Here is a 17,747-nt window from a genome sequence, read left to right on the forward strand (position 1 = left end):
AATTTCACACATAGGCATTCTGCTCCGGTCAGTGTGCTATATATTATTTATCTAAAATAAAGATATTTCTATTCATAATATTTAAAAAATTAGACATTTGTGAATACTTACTATTAGCCAGCACTGTCATACATTTTCTAAAACACACTTAATCTTCACACTAATCCTGTGAGGGAGTTTTTTATAGATGTTTGTTGTTTTGAGACTCCCATTTTTTGAAAGCTTTTTTTCTGGTAAGAGGACTCATTACCTTTTGGAGAATTGCCTCCTTTTTACTGTATACAGAATTGACAGCAATGGCTATTAAAGAGTCCTGCCCTCCCTTAGTCAAGGGTTTGGCACGTGACCTAAGCTGAACCAATCAGAATCTCCCTTGTGAGAATTTGAATCAGGAGTGCAGAACAGCACAAAGACAGAAGCATAGCTGAAGCTCATTCACTGTAGGAGGCAGACGTGGGAAAGCACCCAAATCAGAACACGAATCCTCTTTTAATTACCCACAGCTACAATATTTCCAACCCTCTTACATTCCTGCCTGGTTCTTTGATCTTTGCTCTTCAGTACAACCCTTCTCTGCCTTAGTTGGTCAGTTTTGCTCTGTTGCATTCAAGAAATAAATTACTTAAAGATGAGGAAAATCAGTCTCATTGAGCCTACATAACTTGCTCAGGGTCTCACGTCTTACAAATGGCAGACTTGGGATCATAATTCATCTCTTATCTCAAAGCCAATGTGTTTAACCACGCTAATCTTAAATGCATCATCAGTCTTTTAGATTTTCCAAGCCAGGTATTGTTAGGTATATAGATCTGTATGTTGTTTGATAATTGAAAAATAACATAAATGAATTTCATTATTTTAATACCCTGTAAAAATTTGTTTTTTGAGATATGATTTAATTTAACGCTAGTAGCATTTATTGAAGAAAGCATTTGTTTTTTGGTGTGTGTGGGGCGGGGGGGCGGGTTATTTGTTTTTTTGAGTCGGAGTCTCGCTCTGTTGCCCAGGCTGTGCAGTGATGCGATCTCGGCTCACTGCAACCTCCGCCTCCCGGGTTCAAGAGATTCTCCTGCGTCAGCCTCTTAAGTAGCTGGGATAATAGGCACCCACCACAGCACCCAGCTAATGTTTGTATTTTTAGTAGAGACGGAGTTTCTCCATGTTGGCCAGGCTGGTTTCAAACTCCTGACCTCAGGTGATCCGCCTGCCTCGGCCTCCCAAAGTGCTGGGATTACAGGTGTGAGCCACCGCTCCCGGCCTGAAGAAAGCATTTGTAAAGATGGTTATGGGAGACTGGAAAAAGTGTCAGAATGAAAAGAATAAATCTTTTTTGAATTCTGCCTTTATGTGTTAATGGACTTTGGGAAAACCTAATACTTCCAAATGTCAATTCCTTCATCTTAAAATGAGGTTATTTATACTTAATTTATAAGCTTGATGGGATTAAATGAAATCATATATTTAAAATTGCTTGTCATTTGGCAGTCACCCAACCTACTTATATTTACTTGTTATTGACTTAGAGAGCATTTTTCTATTTTTTTGCTCATCATCATAAATGATAAGATCACTTATTCGTTCACTTGATCAACAAATATAGCCTTCACTCCATGAAAAAGCATTTCATGTTGATAAAATATGTTTACAAAGATGAATAAGACATAGACTTCCGCAATGAGCAGATCACAGTCTATCAGAGAGGGAACATGAGAAAGTTTTGAATTAAATGTAATGTATTAAATGCATTACTGGAAAATACAAGTGATGTTTGGAAATAAAGAATGGAGTTACTGACTCTTAGTGACCACCAGAAAAGCTTCTCAGGAGAGGTTGATGTTTCACCTGGGCTTTGTAGGATAATGAGATAAGGTGAGTGAAGCTTAATAAATGAATTAAGCAAAATCACCTGAGTAGGAAGTGCTTGGATTAGAGTGATCAGCTGCTAGCTAATGTTTACTCCAAATCTAAGCCTCCCTTCACTCTACCATTCACATTTGTTGACTTAGTTTAAACAGAAAAAAAAAAAAAAAAAGTCTAATTTGTTTTATCAGTGGGTTTAGAGTGAAAAAAAAATAAGTTATGTTCTTATTCACAATGGTACAAGGGAAGAGAGAATAAAGCTATAGTTGTGAGGACCCGTATTTATCTGACTTCAGAAGCTCAGCTGGGTTAGATCAATTCTGGAGAAATATTTTAACCTTTACACATAGATTCTCACCCAGTCACAGTCTGTAGACTATCCATTATCTGCTCTAGAAAGGAAATGACTCAAGCATGGGAAGGAAAGATGGAAAATACCTATGGCATCATTGGATTTGTCCCTTGCCAGATACTATAATTTCTGTGGAGACACTTTCTTAATAAGACCTTGTTTAGGCTGGGCTTCTATCCATATAGTGAGATATGAGCTCTATATGCCCAGAAGTCATGTTCTGAACAGTTTGGAAATTGGCCATCTAATGGGGTCATAGCAACATAAGCAACCTCCGTCATGGTCCTGGAAGGTCAATGGAAGTTCTCAGCTCTCTTTGTATTTGCTAATCTCTAACTATGTTCCTTCTGCCAAAATTCTACTTAGAAAAGGTTATTGCTGGCTACAAATCACCATCCGGTGCCTAGATTACTGGCAAAGTGATGTGGGACTTCTCCCGGGTAGTGCTTAAAAATGAGCAAGCAGTAACTGTGGCCATCAGTATACAGAGAATTAGTGTATTTCTTTTCTTTTTTTTTTTGAGACAGAGTTTCTTTCTTGTTGCCCAGGCTGGAGTGCAATGGCGTGATCTTGGCTCATGGCAACCTCTGCCTCCCAGGTTCAAGCGATTCTCCTGCCTCAGCCTGCCGAGTAGCTAGGACTACAAGCATATGCCACCACGCCTGGCTAATTTTTTTGTATTTTTAGCAGAGATGGAGTTTCTCCATGTTGGTCATGCTGGTCTTGAACTCCCGACCTCTGGCAATCCTCCTGCTTTGGCTTCCCAAAGTGCTGGGATTACAGGCATGAGCCACTGCACCCAGCCCGAAATTAGTGTATTTCTTTTCCTTACAGTATCTTCTCCCCACCAGATACTCAAACTTGAAAAATATTATCAGATATCAAAGAGAGTTACAACATTTAAAACCCTGGATGTGAGCTTAAATAAACATTCATGTAGTATTGATTAAAACATTTTTAAAAAAGAACAGATAAAGTTCCAGTTCCACAGTCTGTACATAACTAAGCCATACATTTTTAAGTATTTATTATACTTGGGTCTAACTTGTAGGGTAAATTGTTAATTTGTGGAAATGAATATCAGGGGAAAGGGGAAAAAAGGCTTCCTTTTTCCACCTTAAAATAACAAATAAGCCATTCTTTAAACCCTTGATATCCTCTGTGGCCTGTCTTATGATTCAATTTGGGGTAAGCAGAAACAAGGTTTATCAAAGTGAGGTATTTGGCACCAATATTTTATACCTGCATATATTCAGCCATATTCATTTAGTATTTTATTTATGTCAAACAATGTTCTGGAGCTCTGAGATGTCCCTGTTCTCTGAATTTTATACTCTGGATGCTCAAAGAGACAATAATCAAGTAAACAAATAAATAAATATACTAATTTCCAACAGCAATGCTTTGAGAAAAATAATATGATGATATGGTAGAAAGTGAGTGGGGGACAGGATGTCACTTTAGATGGCATGGCCAGGAAATAACTCTCTGAAGAGGTGAGCTCAATAACAAGAAGAACTCAACCATGCTATGTTCTTGGAGAAGAGCACTTTAGGCAAATACATAGCAATGGTTAATGGCCCCTGAAGCGGGAACAAGCTTGTCTTGGCTGAGGAACAGAAAGGATACCAGTGTGTAATGTAATAACGAAGAAGGAGAGAGGTGCAACAGGAAGTCACGGAAACATACAGAAGGCAGATCACGTTGGACCTTGTGGAATGCGGTATTCTAAGATAAGATGTTTGAAGGCTTCTAAGCAGGTGAGTCAGATGCTCCCACCCTGGCTGTTAGAAAGGTGCAAGAGTGGGAGAAAGGATAGATGTCTGACAATACAAACAAGATGCTGGTGGCTTGGCTGAGGGTGGTGACAATGATGAAGAGAAGAGTCCACCAGGACTCAGGCCCTTATCTGACCTTTGTAAGGTAAAAATCTTGATGTGTGCTAATGCTCAGAACAAATCATCATAAATGTGCAGTTTTTCTGAATTCCCAATGGCCTTTTCCTTCTATTATTATTACTAATATTATTATTTAGTCTCAATAGACTCCCTATGCGGTTTGCAGCAGGGGATCTCTTATACTTTTCAAATTGAGAAATTGAGATATTCACCAAGAGCCAACCAGAACCCAGTGAATCCAGGACTGAAATTCAACTAATGCCAACATCATGCTTTTCCTACTGACCCACCTACCATATTTTAGACAGTCCAAAGCGCTTATTTTATCAGATGTAAAATTTTCTGTATTAAGTGTTATTCTGGATGTCAGAAGATACTAGACAATTACATGAGTTTACCAGTTCTGTGTCTGAAGAGGGTGGCCACCTATGCTGAGAAAAAAAAAAAAAATTATTAAGTCTGTATAGAAGCCTAGAAATGGGTGACTTAACATGCAGTTTTGAGGCATGTGCGCAGTGGATCATGCCTGTAATCCCAGCACTTTGGGAGGCTGAGGCGGGCAAATCACGAGGTCAGGAGTTCGAGACCAGCCTGGCCAACATGGTGAAACCCCGTCTCTACTAAAAATACAAAAAATTAGCTGGGCATACTGGCGGGCACCTGTAATCTCAGCTACTCGGGAGGCTGAGGCAGGAGAATCTCTTGAACCTGGGAGGCAGAGGTTGCAGTGAGCCGAGATCACACCACTGCACTCCAGCCCTGGTGACAGAGTAAGACTCCGTCTCAAAAAAAAAAAAAAAAAAGCAGGTTTGAGAGGTCAAATTGCTTAGTATTTGAGTTATATATCCAATTCCTCAGTGTAGTGTTTTGATGAGTAAAGAAAGCATAGGAAGAAAGGAATATTAATGAAGTTAGTTGTTTATGAGAGAAGGAAAAAGTAAAATTTTATTAAACTCCTATGATATGGTAAGTATTTTTCCTATGTATTTTTCATAGGATACTTTGATTACACAATAACTCTGAAAGATGAGTGTCATTTCCTTTATTATTCAGATAAAGAAAATAAGGCTCAAAGTGGTGGTGTAGTTTTCTCAAGTTTATACAGCTGAAAAACAGCAGAGCAGCAGTTTGAATACAAGTCAATCTGCAACCAAAGCCCAAGTATACAATGAGTCAGAGCTCCAAATTTGTCTGGCCTTATACACTTCCAAAATGGGTAATATGGCAGCAATTTGTTTTGGAGCAAGAACTTTAGAATCTCCACTTTTATATGTTATGATATTTCCTAATGGAGCTGAATATTTCAGGTACTGTACTGTACTACTCAGAGTGGCCTTACATTTAAAAATCTAAATATCAAAGACCTGTAATCCTGAAAGCTTATAATTTACAACTCCTTTTGAAGGGAATGGATGTAAGCATAGCCTCTATATGTCAGGTTTAAGATTAAAGAAGCTGCCCAGAAATTGCAAATTAGAGGTTTTCTGCATTATAAAGCAGGCCTCAAACACTTATCTGGATGAAAGAGAGCCAGATGCTGGCTCCAGGGTATGTAACCCGTAGTGAAGTTAGAACCCAGGAGCTAAAAATCAAATGGATTGCAGTGTACTTACTTGAGATACTTGCAGTGTACTTACTTTTTCCACTCTCTCTCTTTATACCTTACTTCATTCCTGAAACATTTGAAGGAGCTGAATTGGACCAAATGACTTTTAAGTTATCTATCTACGGTGATTCCACTAATAGCTTCATAAAACAGCCGTTCATTTTTGATTCCCAAAGATCCTTCTTCCAGGATTTTTATTTTTGTAATACTAGCATCTATTTTTTTTTTAATTAGAGACACATTACATGTTGTCTGGAGAGACTAATTGTTTACTTATATGACATACCAGTGCCTCTCTTCATTCTGAGAGTAAGGCATGTATACTGTGATTGTATCCTCATCTGGTTAAAAAAAAATTGTATTTGATTTTGTTACTCAACAATCAACACACTCTAAGATAGAGAATAAAAAGCAAAATTTCCCTTGGTTTATAAAGCAATAGTGCTTCTTTTCCGTCAGTGCTCTCATATATTGCGAGAGTTGTTTCAAAGACTAGCTAACCCACTAATTGTACATTTTCCCAACAAATAAGGATTAAACTCCTTGTTGCCCTGAAAAGCAGAACTGAAACAAATCACTTAGGTTTGCCTAAGCTGTAATATGGAGAGCTTTCTGACAACAGGTGGGTATGTTGAACTCTTTAGAGAAGAGCCTGTTTCTGTAGCTGGTAGGCTAAGCCAAATGAACCTGAAGGTTTCTGTCTCTTAACCCTGTGGTCCCCACACCTGGAGCTGATTACCCAAATAAGAAGGAGGTTAAGGTCTGAGTGATGTTTCTAGAGGGTGAATGAAAACAAATTAAACTTTTCTTAATCCAGTCTATCATGAGAACACTTGGACACAGGAAGGGGAACATCACACACCGGGGCCTGTCATAGGGTGGCGGGGGCCGGGAGGGATAGCATTAGGAGATATACCTAATGTAAATGACGAGTTAATGGGTGCAGCACACCAACATGGCACATGTATACATATGTAACAAACCTGCACGTTGTGCACATGTACCCTAGAACTTAAAATATAATAAAGAAAGAAAGAAAGAAAGAAAACAAATTCAACTTGTGATGTCAGAAAATATATGCCAGTGTCGCCTGAACTATGATCTGCAGAATAATAATGTTAATCAAGATGTTAACCGACATCCCAGTGGGAAGAGTATCATAGTCATGTAAGTGTGGGGATTTCTGTATGTGATGGGCCTTTCTTGTAGATTCATAAACCTCATCAGCACATTAAAATTTTCTGAGAACGTATACAGTGAAGAAATATGGTGTTTCTTGGGAGGGATAGCAGTAGGAGATATACCTAATGTAAATGATGAGTTAACGGGTGCAGCACACCAACATGGCACATGTATACATATATAACAAACCTGCACGTTGTGCACATGTATCCTAGAACTTCAAGTATAATAAAAAAATTTTTTAAATGTGGTATTTCTTAAACATGCCTGAGATTACAACTCTTTTAATTAATGAATGATCTTTCAATATCTTGGAGCACTGATGTTGCAAGCACTCACTGAAGCAACAGTTTTTCCTTTTCCAAGCACAAAACCTAGTATATAGTAGACACCTAACAAATATTTGTTGAAGATCAAATAAATGCATGAATGAATGAAATCATGTAAAGTAAGGATATATATTTATATGAATACACTTGTAGTGTAAATTTTTTTTTTCTTATAGAAACAAATTTAACATGATCCAACCCATGATTACTGAACTCCTGCTTTTGGGGAGATCCTATGCTAGGTGTGGGGGAGCCCAGGATCTAGGACAAGATGATGATCACACCATGTCATATGTGGAAGATCACCAGGGGTAAAGAAAACATGCTATGCAATACAGGTGGGACAGGGGGATCAGGGAAGATTTCTGGTGAAAATGATATCGAATTGAGTCATAAATGACAAGGTAGAGTTAGCTATGTAAAGGTGATTTCATGAATGTATATGATATGCATGTATAAGAAAAGCTTCAGATGTACTGCATTGTAATACAGCTTAATAGCATATAAAATACACATTAGTATTTTATGATTTGAAGGTAAAACATTGTATCAGAAATGCCTTTGTTCAATGAGAAGTCTAGGTATTCCAGGAAACCAGATAATATGAGAACATGTGTCAACAGTACTTGTCCAAATTACGTCAAAGAAAAACATGAACCATTAAACAATATAGGAAATGTAGCACTTAGCATTTAAATTAGTAAGTTAAAAAAAAACCAATTTTTGGAGGGGGGGAGTCTGTGCATCCTCATTATAGAAATTCTAGTGAACTCTGCTACTTCACCTTTCTCACAACTGAAGAACAACAGCCTCCCGCCCATACTTTTTTCTTTCCCAACACTGATGTATTTCTGTCTCCAGCTTCTCTTCATATCGTAAGTTATAAGTAGACACAGGGATGAAGGAGTTCCTTATAGCTAAAAAGCTAAGATTTTGACTTAAAAGAAAAAATAACTCTGACTCTGTGGGCGTTTCCCAACTTGTATTGGGAGCTTTATTCCCTCACGCTTTTATTCTGTTCACAAATTTATATTGAGTTCCTAACCTGTGACACACTATGTGCTCAGATCAGAGCATGCAATGCTGATACGATTTTACACAGTTCCTTTCTTTTTTTTTGGAGATAGGGTCTTGCTCTGTTGCCCAGACTGGAGTGCCGTAGCGTGATCTCAGCTCACTGCAAGCACCACCTCCCAGGTTCACGCCATTCTCCTGCCTCAGCCTATCAAATAATTGGGACTACAGGCACCTGCCACCACGCCCGGCTAATTTTTTTGTATTTTTAGTAGAGATGGGGTTTCACCGTGTTAGCCAGGATGGTCTCGATCTCCTGACCTCGTGATCCACCCATCTCAGCCTCCCAAAGTGCTGGGATTACAGGCGTGAGCCACTGTGCCCGGCCTCACACAGTTCCTTTCATCATCCATCTTATCCTTTACTGAAAGAGACAGATGTTGAACAAGGAGTCATAGAAACAAAACTAAAAAATAAGCACTAAGAAATTTCATAAGAGAATATAATAGAGAAACAAACCTGGCAATGGTAGTCATGGAAGACTTCCCTGAGGAAGTGAGGATTGAGCTGAGGCTGAAGGGCAGATAGGAATTCACTACACAAAGGTGGCAGTGGGAGGAAGTGGGGTGAGGAAGAGCTTCTGGAAATGACCACAGTAAAGTAAAACCATGGCTTACTTTGGGTTCCTTCAAGGAACTTTTTGAAGGAAAGTGTAATTTCTTATTTCTGATAACTTTTAATGTGCTGATGAGCTTTATGAATCTACAAGAAAGGCCCATCACATACAGAAATCCCCACACTTACATGACTATATTTCTTATGCCAAGCTGGTCTTGAACTCCTGACCTCAGGTGATTCGCCTGCCTCGGCCTCCCAAAGTGCTGGGATTACAGGCATGAGCCACCACGCCCGGCCTTCAAATTTACTGTCTATAGTCATGTCCCACTCTTGGTTAACTACAACCTCCACTTTAATTAAATTTGTTAATTTTGATATCTGATATCTTATTTCTGATTTCTGCTTATCCTAAAGCCAAATGCCTGGAATACTACCAACTTTCCTGAAAGATTTATTCCTTGAGTCCATCCATCCTTCCTGGTTCCTTCATGTGTTCATTTACTTATTCACTATTTTTTTTTTTTTGAGACTGTCACCCAAGCTGGAGTACAGTGGCATGATCTTGGCTCACTGCAACCTCCGCCTCCTGGGTTCAAGCCATTTTCCTGCTTCAGCCTCTCAAGTAACTGGGATTACAGGAGCCCGCCACCACACCCAGCTAATTTATTTTTTTGTATTTTTAGTAGAGATGGGGTTTCACCAGATTGGCCAGGCTGGTCTTGAACTCCTGACCTCAAGTGATCTGCCCGCCTCGGCCTCCCAAAGTGCTGGGATTACAGGCGTGAACCACCGCCCGGCCTATTAACCAAATTTTATTGAACACCTGACTATGCTAGTTACCATGGAGGATTCAAAAACGATAAAGACATAGACTTAGCCTCAAAAACCTTTTTGTCCACCAGGTTGTTATCATGTGCACTAATATTCATAAAACAAGACAGAAGAAAGTCTGGACTGCATGACAGAGATAAGAATAGAACACTAAGAGCGAAGGTAAATAAATCATTTTAAACTGAGGTATTGGGTAAAGGATATGCTAGTAAAATGAAGAATATGGAAGAATTTTGACAAGTAGATATGAGAATAGGGGGAAAGGTGAAAAGCCATTTAAAATTGAGAGCAAATACTAACAAAGGAGAAGGGCAAAGTGTGTTCAAGAGGAAGCAAAAAAATCAGTTTAGTAGGACATGAAAAATAGTAGGAGTAAAGGACTGCAAGGGAGAAAATAGATAATCATCAGTCTTGAATAATTTCTTATATATTTAATGCTTTTATCTTGTTGACAATGAGGAGAAGTTAAATCTTTGTATTCCAAATTGGGCCTTAGAATGATAATTTTAACAGAAATGCAAAGAATCCATTGGATGAAACAGAAATGGAGAATAGAAAGGTAGTCAGGAGGTATTTTCTTTCTTTTTCTTTCTTTTTTTAAGACAGAGTCTCACTCTGTGCCAGGTTGGAGTGCAGTGGCGTGATCTTGGCTCACTGCAACCTCTGCCTCCCTGGTTCAAGCAATTCTCCTGCCTCAGCCTCCCGAGTAGCTGGGACTACAGGCATACGCCACCACGCCTAGCTAATTTTTGTATTTTTAGTAGAGACAGGGTTTTTGCCCTTTTGGCCAGGCTTGTCTCGAACTCCTGAGCTCAGGTGATCTGCTTGCCTCGGCCTCCCAAAGTGCTGGTATTACAGGCGAGAGCCACTGCGCCCAGCCATCAGGAGGTATTTTCAACAGTTCAGGTAAGAGATTTAAAAAGCCTTAACAAGGATGAGAGACGAATTTGAATAACATGGCAAAGGTGGGATCAAATGACTATAATAACTAGCTGGTTAGGGGCTTCTTATACCAAAACAAAAGCTGAAGAGAGTGCTTGGGTAATTGGCAAGAGGTGATGACCTGAGAATGTAAAGCAAGAGGCAGCCTTGGAAGAAATACAATGAATGTGGTCAGGTGCCTGGGAGAGCAATACCAGTTTATTACAAGCATGCTCAGGCCAAATCGTAATTCTAAACACAATTGTTTCTGTGAGATCTTTGAAACCAAACATCATAAAGTGCCTTATTTTATGACAGTGTTAGAACCCTGTCCAAAAATTCCATGGGTGTGTCATCTATCAAAAGTAATGTAAATATCTCATTCTAGTATTTCTCCCAGTTGTGTTATGGTCTTCCATCGTCCATCTTCAAATTTACTTGCTTTTTTTTTTTTTTTTTTTGAGACAGAGTCTTGCTCTGTTGCCCAGGCTAGAGTTCAATGGTGTGAACTCGGCTCACTGCAACCTCCACCTCCTGGGTTCAAGCGATTCTCTGGTTTCAGCCTCCCGAGTAGCTGGGACTACAGGCATGTGCCACCACACACAGCTAATTTTTGTATTTTTAGTAGAGATGGGGTTTCGCTGTGTTGGCCAAGCTGGTCTTGAACTTCTGACCTCAGGTGATCCGCCTGCCTCGGCCTCCCAAAGTGCTGGGATTACAGGCTTGAGCCACCACGCCCAGCCTTCAAATTTACTATCTATAGTCATGTCCCACTCTTGGTTAACTACAACCTCCACTTTAATTAGATTTGTTAATTCTGTTTAAAGGACCACATATTAAAAGCACACCACTATCGCTGTATTCATGTTCTTTTACCTGAAAAATCCTTAATTCCCATCCAAGTTTGCACATCTTTAAAGAATCAACCTAAATACCAGGCTATCTTAAAATCTGCCGTTATGAGGCTAATTGTATATGTTCACCTTCTTTTTACATCCCATGCCACTCTGTATAAAGAGTATTATTCTATTTTGCATCAAATCCCAGCGTAATTACCCTCTTACTTATGGTGTAAATATCCCTCTTACTCAATTGTAAGCTCTTTGAGTATAGACACAATGTACACCACTTCATTTCTTGCCCATGACAGGAACTTTTTTTTTTTTTTTTGAGACAGAGTCTCACTCTGTTGCCTAGTCTAGAGTGCAGTGGCATGATGTCCACTCATTGCAACCTCCACCTCCCAGGTTCAAGTGATTCTCGTGCCTCAGCCTCCAGAGTAGCTGGGATTACAGGCATAAGTCCCCATGCCCGGCTAATTTTTGCATATTTAGTAGAGACGGGGTTTCACCATGTTGGCCAGGCTGGTCTCGAACTCCTGACCTCAGGTGATCCACCCGCCTTGGCCTCCCAAAATGCTGGGATTGCAGGCGTGAGCCACAGTGCCCAGCCTATAACAGGTACTTAATAAACTTAGTTAAAACCAGGTATCTGCCAACACCCATAAATTATATTAAAGTAGAAAAGTTCAATGGGAGAGTACAATATTTGAATGAATAACTATCTTAGAAATGATACGTGGTTTGAAGGGAACAATATAAGATACTAGATTAGGGCAATGCTTCTCAAACTTTAATGTGTGTAAAAGTCACCTGGGTGTGAATCTTATTAAACAGATTCTCCAGATAATTTGATTCAGCAGGCCTGGGGTAAAGCCACGAACTTGCATTTCTAATAAATTCCCACATGCTGCTGATGCTGCTGGACAGTTGATAAAATACTGAGTAGCATTAGTTGAAGGGGCAAGCTTGATGTCATAATGTCTGGACCTAAATTCCACCACTACAATGTACTGGCTTTATAATATTGAGTTACCAAATCTCTTTAAACTTCACTCAGCTTCCTCGCTTAAAATGGTAATAGTAATGGAACTTCTTGGGACTGACATAATAACTAATCTATAAAGCATGCTTCTGGTAGTGCCTAAAACATAGTATGTGCTCAAAAATTAGGTGTCAGTGTGAGTACTTAATGGTACAAATAAGTCAACAGATTTCTAAAGAGTGGGGGTCATTAACTATGGGCTGCAGGATATATCTGGCTTGTTGCCTGTTTTGGTAATGCTGGTGAATTAAGAATAGTTTTATGGGTTTTTTGTTTTTTGTTTTTTTTGTTTTTTTTGAGATAGGTTCTCATTCTTGTTGCCCAGACTGCAGTGCAGTAGTGCAAACACAGCTCATTGTAGCCTCCTTGACCTCTGGGGCTAAAGCAATCCTCCCACTTCAGCCTTCTGAGTAGCTGGGACCACAGGCGACGCCACCACACTGGGCTAATTAAAAAAAAAAAAAAATTGTAGAGACGGGGTCCTGCCATGTTGCCCAGGCTAGTCTCAAAATCCTGGCCTCAAGCAATCCTCCCACACTGCTGGAGTTACAGGCGTGTGCCACCATGCCCACCCCTAAAATGTATACTTCAAGGCTCTTTACATTAAAAGATTGTCACCAAGTGACTTCATCAGCGAATTATTAAGATTAGAACGATCAATATTTCTGGATTATCTGACAACAATGTTCAGTGGCTATAGTTTATAATGTAGCAGTACAAAAGTAATGAAGGATTCTTAGAAAACAGATAACACAAAAGAACTGGGAAATAAGATGAATTTGAGGGATAAGAGGTAAAATGAGATAATTACTATCAAACTCCTCTAATCAGAAAATGCTGTTAGATGTCCCAACCCACTTTTTAAAAAGTCAATATGTATTGTCTTTTTTTTCCTGATTATAAAAACATATTTATAGTATTTGGAAAATACGAAAACATATACAGAATATAAATCAGTCATTCTCAGTATTAGAGATAATCATGTTTAAACATCTTCACTTTTATAAAATTGGGATGTTACTGTACAAAATGGTTATTTTTTAATGTGACATTTCTCCAAAATCCACGTGTTCTCTGAGAACATTGTGTTCAATAGCTAATGATGTCCCATTTTTTAGAAATGCCATGATTTATTTAATTGTTGCCCTCATCATTTGATTTTAGGTTAAGGTTTTATTATTTCTGAATAATGCTGAAACAAACAAGCTTGCTTAGCATATTTCTGCATATATTTGATTTTTTTCCTGCTATAAGATACCATAATTAAAAAAATTGTCTAAATTTGTGCTGCTTTCAAGGGAAGCAGAAGAAAGAGAAGATTATAGACAAGGGTAATGATAATTAAGCAGTCTCTCTCCTCTCTCTCTGATTTTCCAGATTTCCAAACCACACCAATTTTGGGGATTTCTGCCTAATAATAAGTAACATTAAATGACATATTCTTTTTTACCAACCATCATTTTTTTAAAACCCCCCTTCCTAAATTCATACCATTATAATCAGGAAAACAAAGTTCCCCCTTCCCTTAGAAAAAAAGGCAATAATCTTATCAAAAATATTTTATTTACAAAAAATTAATTATACTATACATCCTATACTGGAAATACATTGAATAATTGCTAAAATAAATACAGGCAATTAATTCAACTTTTTATAAGAATGAGAGAATTTGACATTTGAATGTTATCAAAGCTTAACTTAGAACATAAATAGTTAAAAAGGCAAACTCAAGTTTTCGTCTCATTTATTGGCATGGTGTGTTTGTTTTCCACAAGCTCTCCAATCAGTGGGAGTCTTGAGTTTCAGAAGATGTACCTTTTTGTACTCTGAAGGTAGGATGTGCAGCTTTTTCTTAGGCAGGATAGATGTAACATAGACGACTGCATAAAAAAGAGGCAGAAAGGCAGGAAGCCCATTTTTTTTTTTAACACTTCTCCATGTGTCTCTGCCTCACCATAATGCTGTTTATTCAATTATTCATATATTCCGATTGTGTTTTCAACACAGGTCTACACAGCACCAGCTACAAGGCAAGGTCAATTGTGTAAAAAATAAAACTGGATAATAGAGGCCTTGTAGTAACTAAATTAGCCAAGTTCAGAGTATTTGGTTCAACAATTTTTATATGTGCCAATCATTGATATACTTATTAAACCTTGATGTCACTTCTACTGTGTAGACATTTTTATACAGGCCCAGAACAGGAAATAGGAAGTGATGATCTGTGTAATTCAGAAAAACAAAATTCCTCATTTGAAAGTAAAAGAGGATAGATAATTGGTGATTCTATCTGCCAATTTTGAATTTATATGTTTTATAATTTATCCAACTCACCCGTGTAAACATTATACTAACATGTAAAGCGAACTGGCAAGTTGAAAAGAAAAAAAGACAGGCAAAACATGTTCAATGTATAGGTAGGACCCAGTAAATTCAGGCCACAGAAAACCTTTGATAAACTGCATCATATGTGTCCAAAATTATACAGATAATTTCTCCACTTTCCACTTGACTCGGTCTGGGAAAACACTGCCAGAATCTCCAAAGATTATTCATCTTTGATACCCATGTTTTGTCCAGTGCTGGATGCCTACTGTTTTCTTTCAAAGACTATCATTCCCTTTTTTTTAAATCTTATGAAAAAATTGCACTACCTTTGGCCTTGATTTTCAATGATTTTTTTTTTTAGGTACACATGGAAGTGTGTATTTTTACTTCCAAAGTGTGATAGGTATATTGGCCTTTTCTAAAAGAAATAAAAACAAAAAGTTAAAATATTGAAAGTTTAAATACTTCTTTCACAGAAATAAACTATTCAATTTTAAAAGGTAGAGAGAGAGAAACATTTTATTCTTTCTATCATGAACATCAGTCAACCAAGCTTCACATTTTGGGCAGGATTTTTTAAGTATAAATTTTTTAAGAACTTATTTTATTTTAAAAAAGGAAGAACAGGTTTATTTTGGCAGAGAAGTAAAATAGAGAATATGCAAAATTTGTCTTTAAGATTGGCATACAAAATTTAAAAACACAGTACAATTATATCAAAATACAGCACAGCCAACGGCCTTTAAAACTTCCTTTGGCATTTCATTTGGTAAAGTTAAAAAGAAAATCCTTCCTAAAAAAAAAAATTATCTATCAAAACAGTCCATAAGTTAGGTTGTATAGGTTGAAAGAACTTTTCCTTGAGTTTCCAAAATCCTTTTCTTCCATGATAACCCACATAAAGCATGGCTAGTGAGGTATATAGGGCAAAACACTTTCAGGCGGATGCACAGTAAGGAAAAAAGTGCATAAACAAAGAATTCATCCCATTTTCATAGAAATAACAGGTTAAATCTGAGTTTCTTCTTGTTGATGTATTGTTTTACTTTGGCAGAATGAAAATAAACCCATATAAATGTCTTTGTTCAAGTCCCAGCAGCAGTGATATGTCTCCTTTGGTGGCATTATCTGATGCCACAATACTGTACAGCCCCTAGAGGAACTAAGGTGTTGTGTGTGACTGCAAACGTCAAAACATGGAATATCATACATCAAGCACCATGTCATATTGTTGTCCCTTCTTCCGCCTGCCACACTTATTGATGAGAACTACATACAGCGTCAAAAGCATGACCCAATAGCATGCATAGAGTAACGTTCCAACAATTAGAACTGTCTGTTTGGATTCTGAAAATGGCCTTTTAGATTCCTTATAAATGGTGAAAATCACACCACCCAGGAGGATTGTAAACCAAACTGATACTGGAATGAGTCCTATGAAATTAACAACAATGGTTTTCCTTCCTGATGTGCCCCACCCAGCTTTGTTTATTGTTGCAATTGCAAACATCTTGGCGGGAAGTAAACTTGACATGTATAACACTGAGTAGAGAGACATGAAGACCATGACGATATTTCCTCTAAGGCAGCTGGCAAAAGATGATTTTATGAGACCTACTAGCTGGACAGTTAACAAGAAGAGGAGAATGTTCCAAATTTTACCCCGGTAGAAGAGCTGGATTACTGTGGCAATGAGAAAGAAAGGAAAGAATCCAGTGATAATCGCTTCGTAGGTCATCCACAAGTGATGTTTGTGAAACCACATTGCATTGTACAGCCATTCTCGGAAGTAGGACTTGCTCCAACGGGTCTGCTGGTTTAGCCATCTGAGATATTCTATAGGTGTTTCAGTAAGGCACTTAGATCGAGCTGTGTATTTTGTTGCATAGCCCAGACTCAGCACCCGGTTCGTGAGATGCCTGTCATCACCAAAGCTACATTGGTTGCCCATAAATTCTTGATTGTACCAATCTTCCACAAACTCATGCAACAAGGAGTTTCTGTACATTCCCAGAGGTCCACTAATGCACTGGACACACCCAAAATAAGACTGACAGGCCCTTTCTATATTAAAAGCCATCCAATATCTCACACTGCTGAGGAATGAGATCCAGGAATCGTACTTGTTTAAAATCTGCAAGAAGAAAAACATAAAAGTAATAGGTAAGCTTTAGCTAAAAATTCCAGCAAAACCTGTTCCATCCTGAGGCTACTACCTGGAGTAAGATTTGTTATTTTATCCTCCCATTTTGGCTTCGTTCCTCTTTTTGGCGTGGTTATTTTATGTTTTCTCTGATTCTCTGATTCTGTTACTATTTGTTATGTTGTATGCATGTGTTGCGATTCTTTGATGGTGAATATTTTTTTCTATTTCATCCTCTACCCTCTTTCTGCTATTCTTATTGTGTTTGTTGTGTTATCATATTGAGATATTTATTTATTTATTTATTTATTTATTTATTTAGAGACGCAGTCTTGCTCTGTCACCCAGACTGGAGTGCAGTGGCGCGATCTGGGCTCACTGCAACCTCCGCCTCTCTGGTTCAAATGATTCTCCCGCCTCAGCCTCCCAAGTAGCTGGGACTACAGGTGCGCGCCACCAGGCCTGGCTAATTTGTGTATTTTTAGTAGAGACGGGGTTTCGCCATGTTGGCCAGGCTGGTCTTGCTCCTGATCTCAGGTGATCTGCCTGCCTCGGCCTCCCAAAGTGCTGGGATTATAGGCATGAGCCACCGCACCTGGACAAATTGAGTTTTTTTTAGGCTTTAGCTCTCAATCCCTAAACTCTTTTCTCAGGCACTCTTTCATAACAGCTAAGATTTCAATGTTTTTAGGTCCCAGTTCCTCCTGTGCTGGTTAATTTCAAACTGATCTTGTCCTTGGCTATTACTTTTCCTCTCCTTTATCCACACTTTTTTTGCAAT

The 17,747-nt window shown here is 38.4% G+C and overlaps 1 protein-coding gene across 1 annotated transcript in view; it reads right to left on the reverse strand.

Moving 5' to 3' along the window:
• Nucleotides 1-14,039: 14,039 nt before the first annotated feature.
• Nucleotides 14,040-17,747, reverse strand: part of HAS2 (hyaluronan synthase 2) — a 28,057-nt gene continuing 24,349 nt past the window's right edge. The window contains exon 4 of the mRNA XM_054499257.2: nt 14,040-16,957. Within this exon, the coding sequence (XP_054355232.1) occupies nt 16,028-16,957 (930 nt within the window). The 3' untranslated portion in view covers nt 14,040-16,027. The remainder of the gene's footprint in view (nt 16,958-17,747) is intronic.

The sequence above is a fragment of the Pongo pygmaeus genome, chromosome 7 (assembly GCF_028885625.2).
Source record: "Pongo pygmaeus isolate AG05252 chromosome 7, NHGRI_mPonPyg2-v2.0_pri, whole genome shotgun sequence".
Classification (NCBI taxonomy): domain Eukaryota; kingdom Metazoa; phylum Chordata; class Mammalia; order Primates; family Hominidae; genus Pongo; species Pongo pygmaeus.